This window comes from Anabrus simplex, chromosome 2, assembly GCF_040414725.1.
Source record: "Anabrus simplex isolate iqAnaSimp1 chromosome 2, ASM4041472v1, whole genome shotgun sequence".
Lineage (NCBI taxonomy): Eukaryota > Metazoa > Arthropoda > Insecta > Orthoptera > Tettigoniidae > Anabrus > Anabrus simplex.
Window position 1 is genome coordinate 607,666,523 of NC_090266.1, and position 15,812 is coordinate 607,682,334.

Here is a 15,812-nt window from a genome sequence, read left to right on the forward strand (position 1 = left end):
CACCTGCCTTATTCGCCTGATCTGAACCCACATGACTATGATCTAATCCCCAAAGTCAAGAAGCCATTACATGGACAACGGTTTGCTAACAAAGAGGACATCGTAACAGCATTTCCGAGAGAGGTGTCACACGTTAGCGATACACATGCAGCAAATGGTATTCAGCGCCTGCCCCACCGCTGGCAACGCACAGTGGAAACCTTGGGTGATTATTTTGAAGGTCTGTAACCATTGGAGACCTGTCCTTTGTATGTAGTCTTGTGTATTTGCTGTCTGTACCATAATAAAACAATGTTTACCAATAGCCTGTGTTCTGTCAATTTATTTCTTATAATTGCCCTTAAATATGGAACAAATATGAAATTTATAGCCTCTAATATCAGGCGTAAAGTCAGGATTGCTTCATGTGTTCCTACATTTTTCTGAAACCAAATTGATCTTCTCCCTACTCAGTTTCAACTTGTCGTTCCATTCTTCTGTAAATAATACATGTTAAAATTTTGCAGGCGTGATATATTAAGCTAATGGTGTGATAGATTTCACGCTTGTCAGCACCGGCCTTCTCTGTATATGGATGAAAAAGCAAGTACCACCGGGCGAGTTGGCCGTGCGCGTAGAGGCGCGCGGCTGTGAGCTTGCATCCGGGAGATAGTAGGTTCGAATCCCACTATCGGCAGCCCTGAAGATGGTTTTCCGTGGTTTCCCATTTTCACACCAGGCAAATGCTGGGGCTGTACCTTAATTAAGGCCACGGCCGCTTCCTTCCAATTCCTAGGCCTTTCCTATCCCATCGTCGCCATAAGACCTATCTGTGTCGGTGCGACGTAAAGCCGCTAGCAAAAAAAAAAAAAAAAAAAAAAAAAAAAGCAAGTACCTGATGATTTTTGTAAAGGTGTATAAATACTGGTATTTAAGAAAGGTGACAGGAAGGTATGTGACAATTATCAAGGAAATACACTGTTGTCACAAGTAGTCAAAATATTGGAGAGAATAATATAGAGGAAGGGTGGAAAGAAATTTAGAAGAGCAGTGTGGATTTCGACAGGGTAGGTCAACTATAGATCCTATATTTACCATAAAATTACTGATGGAAAAACAGTGCGAATATCAAAAAGATCTGGTGATGGTATTCCTTGATCTAGAGAAGGCACATATTTTATCAATAGAGAAAGTGTTTTCAATTCTAATCAGTGGATGAATTTTGGACTTTGAAATTGTCATTACATTTCATCTCATTTTGTACCATTAGGGGCCGATGACCTAGATGTTAGGCCTCTTTAAACAACAAGCATCATCATCAATAGAGAAAAGGTGTCGGAAACCCTGGAAAGAAAAGGATGTTGAAAGCAATCAAGGGAACTAGTGAAAGCAATGTATAAGAATTGTTCCCGTTGTGTCCAGAATCCAGTGGGGAGAACAGATTGGTTTAGAAACCAAACTGGACTAAGACAGGGAAGTGTACTGTCTCCACTTACATTTATAATGGTCATGGATGAAATTCTAAAGGAAACAAAGCCAAGTTATGGAAGGGGTATAAAATATTGTTGTTTGCAGATGACATAGTGATATGGGGAGACAACAATACAGAAGTGCAAATCCAACTACAGGATTTAAATGACAATGTTGAGAAATATGGTGTGAAAATCAGTGTGGGAAAAGAGAAAAACAGTGGTGATGACAAGAGGAGAAAGAGGAGGAGAAGGAATCTTTAATATCAGGGGACAAAACCTTGAGGTTGTTGAATACTTCAAATATTTAGGAAGTGAAATAATGCAAGGTGCAAGGTTGGATAAGGAGATCAGCAGAAGTGTACAAGCAGGAAATACATTATACCAGAATGTAAGGAACCTGGTGTGGAACAGGGAAGTTCCTATGAAATATAAACTGATAATGTACAAGATATACCATATCCTTATATTAATGTATGCATCAGAGACGTGGACTTTGACAGCAAGAAATGAGAATAAAATTCAGGCCAGTGAGATGAAGTTCCTGAGGAGTGTGTTAGGAGGGACAAGGAGAGTCAGAGTAAGAAATGTAGAGGTCAGAAAAGAGATAAGGGTAGAAAAACCTGAGTGATAGGCTGGAGTTGAATAAATTGAGATGGTCTGGACATGTTATGAGGACAGAGGAGGGAAGGATACCAAACCAAGTGTTGGAGGCTAAGATAGAAGGAAAGAGGGCAAGAGGGAGGCCTAGAGTAAGATGGATGGAGTCTGTCCAGAACAGTATAAGCAAAAGAAGACTGGACCGGAACACAATTATTGAGGAGGAGTGATAGAAGGAAAAGTGCCATCAACACACCGACCTGACAGGAGATGAATACGAGGAAATGAAAATGATTATGATTATATAAGCTCGTATCCGGGATCAGATGTGCTTTGCACGGATCAATGGCAGGAGGAAAAGTGGGCTGTTTTTTTCTTTGTTAATGAAGATAGGTTTCTATTTTATCTACCTGGAACATGCAGATGTACACAGCAGAGCCAGGCTGAGTGGCTCAGACGATTGAGGCGCTGGCCCTTCTGACCCCATCTTGGAAGGTTCGATCCTGGCTCGGTCCGGTGGTATTTGAAGGTGCTCAAATACATCAGCCTCATGTCAGCAGATTTACTGGCACGTAAAAGAACTCCTGCAGGACTAAATTCCGGCACCTCAGTGTCTCCAAAAACCGTAAAAGTAGTTGGTAGGACGTAAAGCCAATAACATTATCATCATCATCATTATTATTATTATTAATTATTATTATTATTTACACATCAGAGCTGTAAACCGTCTTGGAAGTTCAGTGTACGTGCTGTCCAGTGGACGTCAGCAGTACCTTGTGTGCACTGGCTGTTTGAGCTCATTGCAGTCTATTGACACTTGTTCCCTACAACAACCCCTGGGGCAACATATTCATGATCTGTTGACTGGCTCTGACTCCGATGCGAGTATAATAAGAAACAACTGATGTGACTGCCAAAAAGATATTCACGCTGACCCCATTACCTTACAAGTTTCTAGCTAATTATATATATATATATATATATATTCTCGGCTGAGACGTTTTGTAGTGTCTCACTGAATGGAGGAATGGCCGGCCATCCCTCTTTCCAGTTAGCTGAAAACACAAAAGTATGGAAGATGCCCCTTCAGGTTTCCCTGAGGGAAACAATGGTATTGTCTCTTCTTCTTTTTCTTCTTCAGATTGACGATGGTGTAATGATGCTCTCCTACTTAATAAGGAGACCATAGTACACATCCGTATAGAGTGTGGGGACCTGGCCAACCTGTACCATAGTCTGAAACTTCTGACCACCGTATCTCTCATTCTGCTTTTTTTTTTTTTTTTTTTTTTTTTTGCTAGGGGCTTTACGTCGCACCGACACAGATAGGTCTTATGGCGACGATGGGATAAGAAAGACCTAGGAGTTGGAAGGAAGCGGCCGTGGCCTTAATTAAGGTACAGCCCCAGCATTTGCCTGGTGTGAAAATGGGAAACCACAGAAAACCATTTTCAGGGCTGCCGATAGTGGGATTCGAACCTACTATCTCCCGGATGCAAGTTCACAGCCGCGCGCCTCTACGCGCACGGCCAACTCGCCCGGTCATTCTGCGTTTTGATAAGCATTCCTTGGACATTATCATCAGTTCTATGAGGGGTAGTGGTTTGTTACATAGCTTTCTTTTAGTGCAAATAATTGAATTTTTTTGAGAACTTTTAAAATCTAAATTACACTTTTAGTCTTGTGTGTTTTTATTTACTAGTTTTATGTTTCTAACTTTAACATGTTATCAGTTGCAGGATGACTCAAAACAACACTGGCAATGCATATTATGCTGTGCAGGATGGCAAACTGATCATTATTAAGAGGGAACCCATGTCTGGAAATGCATGGTTTGGATGCTATGCAGCATAAAATTTGGCAATGCCTTACTTATGGGGATGAGTGTGCGCTGCACATTTTGTCAAGAAATCTCCTACCAACTCAACAAGAGCATTAAATTACAAAATGAATTTAGATTGCTGACCTCTTAGTTGATTATAGAACCTACATTGGCAGTGCAGAGATATGACACAAACTGTCAAACATTGTACAGTGCGGTTTGTTCAGATTGATAAAATAATTATTGTTTAAGGGGTGTTTTTTCAGGTTAAAGGACAGCTCTCCTCATTTAGCTAATGAACCAGATTCATTTCTTGCCAAAATGTGGAACTTGCACCCATCCCCCTATCCAGGGTGTTACCAAACTTTGATGCCTCGCAGTGACCAAAGCATACAGTACATTTCTGGGTATGGGTTCACCCTCCTGAGAAATAAATGATCAGTTTGCTATCCTCCAGAACACATGTCAATGTTGTTTTGATTCACCTTGTATATGATTTCACTATTTTTAAATGACTTATATAGATGTCTTACATTTTAATTCATCTTTTGTTGTTCATACAAGGGCTGTAAATAAAGTAGTGGCAACGTAGTCCAGACACTTGCAAGAGATCGGGCATACGCAAATAGGATATGGGAGCGGTCAGGTGGCACTGTTGTCGATGTGTAGTGTGCATTTGATGGGCATCCAGTTGTAAGTGTTGTAGCTGTGTGGTGTTGAAGTGAAGTGTGTTGGTTTCATTGCTCTAAAGCATGTTTTCAAAAGCATTCATGGATTAAAATCGATGTTGCTCGTGGCAAAAATGCATCGGAACGTTATTGAGGATTACTTGAAGCCTGTGGCAAGAATGCATTTCTCTATAGGACGGTTGCACGATGGGTCAAGGCGTTTTGTGCGGGTTGGAGTGAGACTGTGGATTTGCACTGCACAGGTCAGCCGTTCATTCCTCAAGATCAGATTGACATCGTGAGTGGTCTCGTTTCTGTAGACGATCGATGGACTGTCCGGGGATTATGCATAAAGGTTGATCTCGGTTATCAAATGGTGTGGCACGTACTGATGAAATGTCTTAACATGAGGAAAGTTGTATCCCGTTGGGTTCCACATCAACTCACCGATGTACAGAAATGCACCGGTATGCACTGGTTGGCATCCATCTGGACAGATACCACAATGAAGATGACGCATTTCTGCAGCATATTGTTGCCATTGATGAGACGTGGGCATGAGCCTGAATTAAAGCGTCAATCAAATTATTGGCATTACCCAGGTTCACCACTTCCACAGAAATTTCAACAGGAACCCAGTCAGGTGAAGCTTACGTTGATATGGCATAAGACTACAAGCGTGTTATTCTTACACATGCTGTGCCTGAGGAACAAACCGTCAACAGTGACTACTATTGCCGATTTGTGGAGCGACATCTGCATCCGGCTATGTGGCGCACACGTCCACGCTTATTGCGACACTGCATGACAACGTGCGTTGTCATGCCACAAACAATGTCAAGCTCTTATTGCAACAGTAGCATTGGGAGGTCTTGGAACACCCTCCGTACTTACCAGGAATGAGTCCGTGTGACTTCGACCTGTTTCTGAAGTTGAAAGAACCCCTCCGAGGTCACTGATTTCCTGATGTGGGATCTGTACTCCATGCAGTAAGGTGCTCCGTCACTATCATCAACAGAAAGCGCTTTGCCAATGGTCGCTAATGGCTTCCCGAAATTTTGCAAAAGGTAATATACTTTGCAGGTGACTACAATAAAGAAATTAATGCAATTGTACTGTTAGTTCATTAAATATTGCATTCTATCAACATTGCCTCTACTTTATTTACAGCTCTCTTACTATTACAACTTCAGATATGTAATTAATTCATAGAGCGTACAATTAATTTTTGAAATGTCAACAGTGCTTCAGCTTGCAGTTCCTGTGTCAGAGCATAGACTGCTCATGTATTGGTCAACATTTCTGTCATAAGTTGTTTGCTTGTTTTGATCCAAGACTACAGTACATACAAGCATGTCTCATATGCAGCACTTGGATTTGTAACATGTTTGACATGTGAACTAAGGACCAGATAGAAAGGTTACATTTCTAAAGGAAATGTTAGTGTTGGTTTCAAAGGAATGTAACTGAAGCTTTATTGCTGCTGTTTTAAGAATATAGTACGTGTTAATTGAGAAAGGAAAATAACACAGCAAAACTGAACAGCTCCTTTTAGGAAGCAAATGAATAATATCAAAGTTAAACATCGTAAATAATGATGGAAGTGGACTGGACACGGAAACATGATAAAGTCTCATCTGTTTACTCGTTATTACACTAAGTGGAGTTTTGCATCTAGAGTTGTTGCATGCAGTGAGATTTTCTTTATGCAGTGAAGCCACTATTACTTGTGGTCAATCATTGGATAACTGTACGTGCAATTTTTACAAAAACAGTGGATATAATTAAAGGATGTTTGAAAAGGAGCTTCTCAATTAAAATCCTCACACTAATGTTTTTATTTTATTATTTGCGTGAGATGTTGACCATCAATGGCAGTGCACATTTGCAGTTTTTTCTTGAGAGATTATGATACAGACCAAAGAGTTTCTTTCATTATTGCAGTTCATGCAATGATGATGCCAACCAATGCTAATGTTTTTCTGACCCATCTTAGTTTGCCTGTCATAAACGCATTGCAAACCTAAGAGATATATCAAAATGCATTTACGAGACATGCTTGTACATACCACAGAGGACCAGATGTTTGGCTGTGAGCACAGCAAGGAAACAGCTGATATGACAAGACTAATGCCTGCTGTCAGCCATTAGAACGGCAAGTTGAAGTATTATTGATATTTCAAAAAGTAACTGCCTGTTGTAAGAATTAATGACATTTCTGAAGTCATAACAATACAAACATTTCTGCAAGTGTGAGAGATTACTATAGTTCAATTTAAAAAATTAAGTTGGTGTCAATAACTCCATTATTAATAATCCCCTGGAAAAATGTAGCACAGTGTTTTATGATCTCCTTTATTCCATTTGACCATCTTAAGTGAATTACAATGTGTAAATGCAATGTGATGGAACCCTTGGATTTGCAACATGTTTATGACATGTGAACTTAGGACCTGATAGAAATGTTATGTTTCTAAAGGAATAAAATATTAGTGTTGGTTTCAAAGAAATGTAACTGAAGCTTTATTACTGCTGTTTTAAGAATATAGTACATGTTAATTGAGAAAGGATAATAACACAGCAAAATTGAACAGTAAGATAGATTATCAGCATTCTAGTTCTAATATGGATTAAGTGTAAGACTTAAGTAGGTGTGGAACTCTGTATCCCCTACATTAAAGTGGTGGGTTTTTTTTTTCCAGAATGATCCGAACAAGGAAAACAATTTAGGAAAAATCAAGAAGATGAGTGAGGATTTGGCAATGAGGAATGTTCAAATCCGTCAACTGCAGCAGAAAATCTTGGCTTCTGACCAAGGTAAGTTCTAGTTATGTATACTGAAGCTACCATAATTGGCTGCTCATACTTGCATATCAGTTTTCTTTGAATTTATGAAGTAGTTTATTATTTACTAATGTGTTTCCCATTCAGTAATGTTTGTTGATGCAGAAACTCCTGATAATTTCCTTATCTGTTGCAAGCAGTTTTTTGTTTTCACCTGTTTTATCCCAAGACATGCTTGTATGTACCGTAGAGTACCATATGTAAGTCTGGGATCACAACATGAAAATAGCTTGCACCAGCAGACACCATCAGATACTACAGGACCAATGCCCGCTATCAGCCACTAAAACTGTATGAATTAATTACATTTATGAACTTGGATAAATACACCTTTAGTAATTAAAAGTCAGCCTTGTCATTACTTAAGAGTACATCTCTATAGTAGTAATTTTTAAAAAAACATTGGATACACATGAATTGAGGATGTTTGAACTCCTCAATTACTAATCCTCACTAATGTTTCTATATTTTATTATGTGCTTGAAATGTTGATCATCAACAACAGTGCACATTTGCAGTCTTTTCTCGAGAGATTATGCCACAGACTAAACATACTATTGATAGATAGGCATGAATAACATCAGAGTCAAACTTCATTAATAATGATGTATTACCAGCTTTCTCCATATCAAAAAGTTTGTTATTTGTAGCTGGATAACACACAGCATCTGTTTAATTCCTTGCCCATTTGTAAATAATAATGTTATTGGCTTTATGTCCCACTAACTACTTTTTTTATGGTTTTCGGAGACGCCAAGGTGCCAGGATTTAGTCCTGCAGGGGTTCTTTTACATACCAGTAAATCTACCAACACGAGGCTGACATATTTGAGCACCTTCAAATACCTAGGGCTGAGTCAGGATCGAACCTGCCAAGTTGGGGTCAAAAGGCCAGTGCCTCAACCGCCTGAACCACTCAGCCCGGCTTTGCCCATTTGTATTAACACAAGTATCCAGACAGGTGACAGTCCAACAAGGTATTTAAAGTAACTTTATTTTGTGCCGTGATGTACTTGATTATATCATTACCAGGTAATGTGATAAAAAGATGTCCTTGTTACAAGGACCGCAAAAAACGTAGAGGACTGCTGGACAGATCATAAGCTCCTTTTTTTGCCAGTTGAGCATCTCAATCTGTCGCAAACCATAAAGAACCATCCACAGCCTGCCCAGAAATAAATTTGATACTTCTAAACTTCAAATTTAATCCCTTGTTACAGATTACAGAAATGCAATCTCAAACAAACTGGATAGTCATCCAGTCAACAGTGGTACAAATCAGGAATGGGCCACGCTTCAGAAGGCCATCACTGAGTCAGCTGAGGAAACAATTGGTTTTGTGAGGAGAAAAAAGCAGGACTGGTTTGATGAAAATAATGAAATTAAATGTCTGATCAATACCAAACAGGAACCTATCCTATCTTCAAAATCCATCTTCCAATGTGAAGAAATCACATTTCTTGGAACTTAGAGGAAAATGTCAGGCACAAATTAGGGAAATTAAGAATAACTTGTGGCAACAAAAGGCTGAAGAACTGCAAAGACTACCTGATGTCCCTGACCTGCAAAACTTCTATGCTGGCATAAAGGAGCATACATAGGATGCGGTACCCCTTCCCACGTTTGACCACGCCCGGTAGTACTTAACTCGGAGTTGTACCCACGAATGTGACAACTCACCGCAATTAGCAGGAATGAAAATATAACGTTTGAATAAAATATGGGTATATTAGTTTAGGTTATTTATTATCATTATGTGTGAAACGGAACGTTATTTAAAGTATTTCAATGATTATAGTACGAAAAGAAGCAAAGTATAGAGCTGGTCCTGTCAACAGCTAAGCAGCCGGCAAGCGCGGGGAGAAGGGAAACGTGGGATGGTTAACCAGTTGGAGTGGGGTGGGAGCAGGTGCAGAGGTGTGTCTCCAGGCACTCAGTGTGCCAGCTTAGCATTGGCCAGCAGGTATTCATCGCTGATCGTGCAGAACTTGAAATGTCGCAACTTTTTGGCCCCTTAGTTAACGCCCTAATGAATGTCGGCACCCAAAATTGATGCTGACATCTTTTTTACGTGTACCTCAATGTGTTTTCCAAGTTTCATCGCGATCGGCTACTTAACCATTCCCGATGTTCCCTTGTTAGACACAACACTGGAACAGGGTGATCACTTTACATATCGTGGAAGCATCTTGTCTAAATGGTGTACCTGCGAACAAAACATTGATAAAAGAATTGGGGCTGCTCATGCAGCATTCAGACGGTTAATGCACAGAGTCTTCATGAATAGCGACCTAAAACTGCATACCAAACTCATGGTCAAAGCTGTTGTCATTTCTGCACTGCTGTATGGCTGCGAAACTTGGACACTCTGTCGCTGTGATATCGAAAAACTGGAGTGCTTCCACCAACAGGAAATGAGATTCATCTTGAATATTAAGTGGGAGGACTATGTGACCAACATGGCAGTTCACGACAAAGCGCAGCTAAATAGCATTGAGGCAACAATCATCGCTCATCAACTGAGATAGTTAGGCCATGTTCACCGCATGGGTGATACCAGGCTTCCCCACCAAATTCTTTATGGTAAACTTTGCTCCGGCAGTAGACCTCATAGAGCCCCTTTTAAGCGTTGTAAGGACCGGCTGAAACACATCATGAAGACAACTGGTATATATATATACAGGCAAGGGAAGAATGTGCTGTGGACCGCTCACTGTGGCGGAACACTACATCCACCGCTGTCAACTTGTTTGAAAGAGAATGCCGCAGACATCAAGAGGCCAAGTGACAAGCAAGAGAACTCTGTCGATTACAACCCCGCCCTCCTCCATCCATTCATTGTGATTTGTGTGGGCGTATGTTTTATGCGAGGATCGGTCTGTTTAGTCTGTGTGTACACATTCACGAACTGAGTTGAACTGGTCAATCTATGCAGGAGAAAGTTATATATACTCGGATCGAGTTACAGCCGCCATCGACGACAATTATATAATGTTTATAGGTGACCAAATTTATTGGCGTAATCTGTCAGCTCCTAGTCAAATGGCTTCTGGAGAGGCCTGGTGCAGATCTTTCCAGTTGATGCCCATAGGCATCCTGTACTTCATTAAGAATTGGGCCCTACCTAGGATGAAATATGATGTTGAAGACTGCACAAACACCCTGTCCCCATGCTAGAGGAATCAACCAGTGAAGATTAAAATATCCAGCCTAACCTGGAAGAGAACCTTGGACAATCTGTCAGTAGGTATTATGCAATAGTGGTGCAAGATTTTAAGTACAGTCCTAAACACTGCATCATTTGTCTACACCACTATGGGCTTGCCTTGCATTCAGTTAGGCTATGGCTAGATGGGCATTTTACAATGTAACAAGTCTTATGAAAATGAACGTAGTGCTGTTCCATTCACCCTGGCTAGACCATATGTTAAATAACTCAGTTACCTACGCATTAAATGATCTAGGTTCCGGTACACACTGGAGACACAGTGTATTTATAATGTTGCCTTTGCTGCAGGGCTTTGGTGTAGACTGTAGTGCATTTTCAAAGCAATTGAGTGTTTTGAAAAGTCATGATAGAATAAAGTTTAACATCAGCAGCGATTGTTTTGTTATTGGTTGTTAGATGGCATAGAAGGTGGGGTAGATGCAGCCAATAATTGGTCGACTGTGTTGCTTATATACTACATATTTTAACATGTGTGTAGCCATTAACTGTTCTTGTGTCCGTAGTGCTGGATGATCCTCGAATTATTTCTCTGTGTTGTGACCTTGAGGATGGATTTGTACTTTGAAATTGAGTGATAAGTTCTGTAGCGTCTAGCTGCGTCATACTTCGCACCATATGTGCATATTTCATTATTCAAGGGACAAATGTTATGTTTAAAGACACCTGTCTAGCTGTAGCCTTACTGGAACTTTTAATTCGCATGCCACCTCTGATGCTTTCATTCTAATAATTTTGTGACTTTGGATAATCCCAGTTCTGTTTCTTCTGCATGAATCCAGTAACAAGCCCATCAGTTTCAGTAAATTTTCTTCTCTTTGATCCTTTGAATGCTTCTCTTGATATGCAGGCATTCTTAAATTTTTCCTAGTTTTTCCACCAACGTCATACATTTTTTCAGAGTCACCAAACTTTCTCACCGTCTGTACATTATCGATCCATTTTGCCTTGCATAAAACCTGCAATTTGAAGTTTATATCACAACCTCTCTCGCCTTTATGTAAGTGAAGTGACAATGACTGGAATGGTGACCAAAACTGGATACATTAACACACTGACCCCTCCATCCCAAGCAACAATACATCACAAACCACAAATTGGAAGAAAAACATCCAATCTTAAAAAATTATGGCTTCTACGTGACCTTAAGCTCAGCTGTGATGTGCATAGTGACAAGCCAGTATAGCTGGGGAACGATAGAAATAGATCTTCACGGAATTGAGTTCTTAAATGTACGGCTGCACATGTAAGACAACCATGGTTCTTAATATTATATTTTAACATAAAAGACTTTGTCTTATATTCGGGCCAATACATTACTTTATGGATGTCTTTCAACTGTGAAGATCTATAGTTGTATGCTCTCTCATTGTGTAAATACTGGCCACATAGTCTTCCGAGGCTGAACACCAGTAGTTATTAATTAAGAAATGTAATTGAAAGTAGGACACGGTGGTTTTACTTCTTTTTTTTTTGTTAAAGATATGTTGGCCAGCAGATTGGTGCATATTTGTTTGCATTCCTTCTTGTTCATATTATACAAATATGCATTTTTCAAGAGTAGTTCCATGTCTGATCATCCTGAGTTGTTTACCATTCCAAAGCAGCAGCTTGCTTTTGATTTAGGTGCAGTGAAGGATTGTGATCAGTGCAAGGTTTTTCTCTTCAGCTTAAACTCATGGTGCAAGTTAAATGTCTGCAATACGAGGGCTATGCCGAAAGTTTTTAGCAGAGTGTGAAAAAGAATTTTATTTGCGAAAACAACAATTACAACTTTTCAAAATACTCTCCATTAACACGTATACATTTTTCCATTCTCTGAAACCCTTAGAAAACCTTTCAGACCAAGCTTCTTTCAGGATGTCACTTAGTGCACTCTTGTATGCTGCAATGGCCTCTTCATATGATGAAAACCGCTGCCAACGTATTTTTTCCTTGGTCTTAGGGAACAGAAAGAAGTCACATGGGGCCAGGTCAGGTGAATAGGGGGGATGAGGTAACACTCGCACTTTTTCCCTTTCCAAAAAGTCCATTGTTCTGGCAGCCCTGTGTGCAGATGCATTGTCGTGATGCAGCAGAAGGTGCCCACTCTTGGATTTTGGGTGCTGTGATCTCCAAGTGGCGAGGACTTCGGGAAGACAGTCATTCACATACCATTCAGCATTGACTGTATGACGTATGTCCAAGGTCACAGAGGTGAGATGCCCCATTTTCATTTAAAAAAGTTGCCAACATCTTCTTTCCGGAGCTCTGACTTCGTTGAACTTTTCTGGGTGGTTCCTCCCCTCAAAAGCACCACTCAGAAGACTGTCTCTTCGTTTCAGGGTCATAATGGTAGACCCATCTTTCATCAGCTGTGACGATATTGTAGGTGTCTTCGGACTGCCCTCCATTGAATTTTTCTAGTATGAAATGACACCAGTCCACTCTCTCCTCCTTTTGGCTTTCTGTCAGGGAATGTGGCACCCAACGGGCACATCTCTTGGTAAGGCCTAAATAATCGTGAAGGATGGTCTGCGCTGCTCTTGACCCAATATTTAAGGTCCTTTCAGTGTCACAAAATGTAAGATGTGGATCTGCTTTGATCATTTCCCTCACAGCATCAATATTTTCTTGAGTCACAGCTGTTGCTGGGCGACCGGGACGAGGTTCATCTTCAATTGACTGCCAACCCTTTGAAAACTCGCGAAACCAATTTCAAACTGTGGCTCTAGAAGGGGCAGCCTCACCAAAAACGCGCAGCAAAGAAGAATGGCATTCTTCGGCACTTAATTTCTTTTTATAATCATAAAAAAATCATTGCTCTAAAATCCCGGTGCAACAGATCCATCTTGCACCGTGTCCGACTCAGCACTGCCTGTGCTTTCTTCCCTCGCTGTGGAGGAACTATTGCTGGGAGGGGTTGCGTGTGCATGTTCCAAGGTCGAAAAACATCGCTCTTTCAATTGAAAATAATCCCATTGTCCTCAGAATTACGGTTTACGCGCTGCTAAAAACTTTCGGCATAACCTTCATATAATGAAACAAATAGAATCTACATGTAGGAAGGTTGATGCAATGAGTCAACATGGTCTCTCATTGAGTGTTGATGTCTCTGCCCTCCTGATGCAGCTGGGAAGCAGAAGCAACGTTAAATAACATTATTGTATTTATATTTTGTCTCGCTTATGCTGTATTTCAATTATGTTAATCCTTCCACCATAGCTTGACCCAGTATTGATTAATGATGTACACTAATGAATGGATTTATCCAAACAACAAAATACTGAAAAGATGAGTGTGTCCCATCTTTTCTGATGGAATGTAAGTCATCTGAATATGATAATAGTATTCAGCACGTTGTATGATTGTGGTTAATATTACAGGATCATTTAAATCTTGTTTATAACTTGATCTTAATATTTATTGTTAACTTCCCTTAAAATCTGAGGAAGTGAACTTGTTATTCTCCATGAGGATAGTTTGACTGTTTATCTCCATCTTTGTCTGTCTCTGTATACAAGAACCTTTGTTTGTTTGTTTGTTTGTTTGTTTGTTTGTTTGTTTGTTTGTTTGTTTGTTTGTTTGTTTAAGTTTATCTTTTATTATTTCAGACAACAAGTCTAAGACACGATGGGATAAAATACAGTCCATCTCGGAAGCAAAACATGGCTTAAAATATCTTTTCAATCTAGCTGCTGAAATGAAAAAGGAAATTAACACAAAGAATATCCAACTCAGTGAATTGGAGGTAATTATAACATTATAGATGTTTACCTTGGTTAGAAAAGCCAACCACTTGAGAAAACTGATTAAAACAGTGGCTTGGCAGATAACAACACACTCACAGAACCTTCTTGTCTAAATTTTTATGGTGAAAGAGGAGAAAACACAGAAAAATTATGCTCCATGCATCAAGCACATTGGTTAGGCAGTATGAATTGTGTAGCAGTAATCTTATATTTCGTCGTTGCTGGGACGAAACCTCCTATGTGATAATATTTTTTGAGATATACTGCCCCGCAGCACATACATTATGAAGAGCGAGAATGCCATGACAATTGTCACACAATATTGCACCTTAGATGACAGAACATTACCGGCCAAAGTTCTAAGCTAAAATATTTCACATAGGTGGTTTTGTCCCGGCAACGACGATTTGTTAGATGATGGGTTCAAACTGTAAACCCTGAATGTAGTCTACTATGGTTTTCTGTCTTCACACTAGACAAATCACTGCACTGTCTCTCGCTTTATACCAAGACTGATTACCAAGTCCTAGCCCTTATCTTTCCAAGTGTTGCTGAAAATATATCTGTGTTAATATTCTGATAGGCAGATAGGAAAAAAAAAAAAAAATAATAAATCTGCTGCACATGGCATCACCTGCAATCTTGCTTGATAAGTATGTGCTTCAATATTAAGAGTGTTTTGGCGTCATTCATGTACAGTGTTTGACCGAGATGAAATTACTGTTTGTTCAAGATCTAACCTTACCTCTGGTGGTCGTATATAAGAACCACATAATAAAGTACACTTTTGGAGGACCACTTAAATGTTATTAAGAAAATGCCATTTGTAAAAAATAAAGAGCACACAAGTCACTGATTTATTCAGTTATACGTGAACTAAAACACACCATTACTGTATGTACTGCCTGTACATATACAGTTATACATTCACACATATGAGGTAAGCACTGACACTAAAAACACTAGAAATATTATTTACACCTGAAAAGATGTAACTAAAATTGTGCCAATAGTTTGGCTGAACTTAAAAATGTTACCACTGTTGTGCAGTTACATAATTTCATGAGACTGTCTCCACATGTTACTCACAGCATGTCTGTCGCTCTTCTCCCGCATCCCTAGCCAGTCACTCGCGCCAGAAGAAAGTCCCAGAAGTGAAGTGCTGCCCTCTATACACAACTTCATCAACAAATACATTATATAAATGAAATACTACAATATTGTAAATTCAAAAACACAAATAAATGATACAATTACTTAGATATAATTGTTAATACGATATGTGCAGTAACACTTAAAATGTGCTCGCATTTTACATTTGCAAAATAAATCCAATAACAATGAAATTAAATACCCTGAAAATAAAACAAGTAGTGCATTGAGTTCTGTCTAAAAAGAAAACTGTCAAGGCCAAAATAAATACATATGCACAAATACACAGAAAATATTGACGAAGCACTACACTGAGGTCACT

The 15,812-nt window shown here is 39.6% G+C and overlaps 1 protein-coding gene across 1 annotated transcript in view; it reads left to right on the top strand.

The window, feature by feature from the left end:
- Window positions 1–15,812, top strand: part of Klp3A (kinesin-like protein 3A) — a 343,005-nt gene that overhangs the window by 257,022 nt on the left and 70,171 nt on the right. Inside the window, exons 16-17 of the mRNA XM_067139235.2 lie at window positions 7,241–7,355; window positions 14,201–14,337. Of these exons, the coding sequence (XP_066995336.2) occupies window positions 7,241–7,355; window positions 14,201–14,337 (252 nt within the window). The remainder of the gene's footprint in view (window positions 1–7,240; window positions 7,356–14,200; window positions 14,338–15,812) is intronic.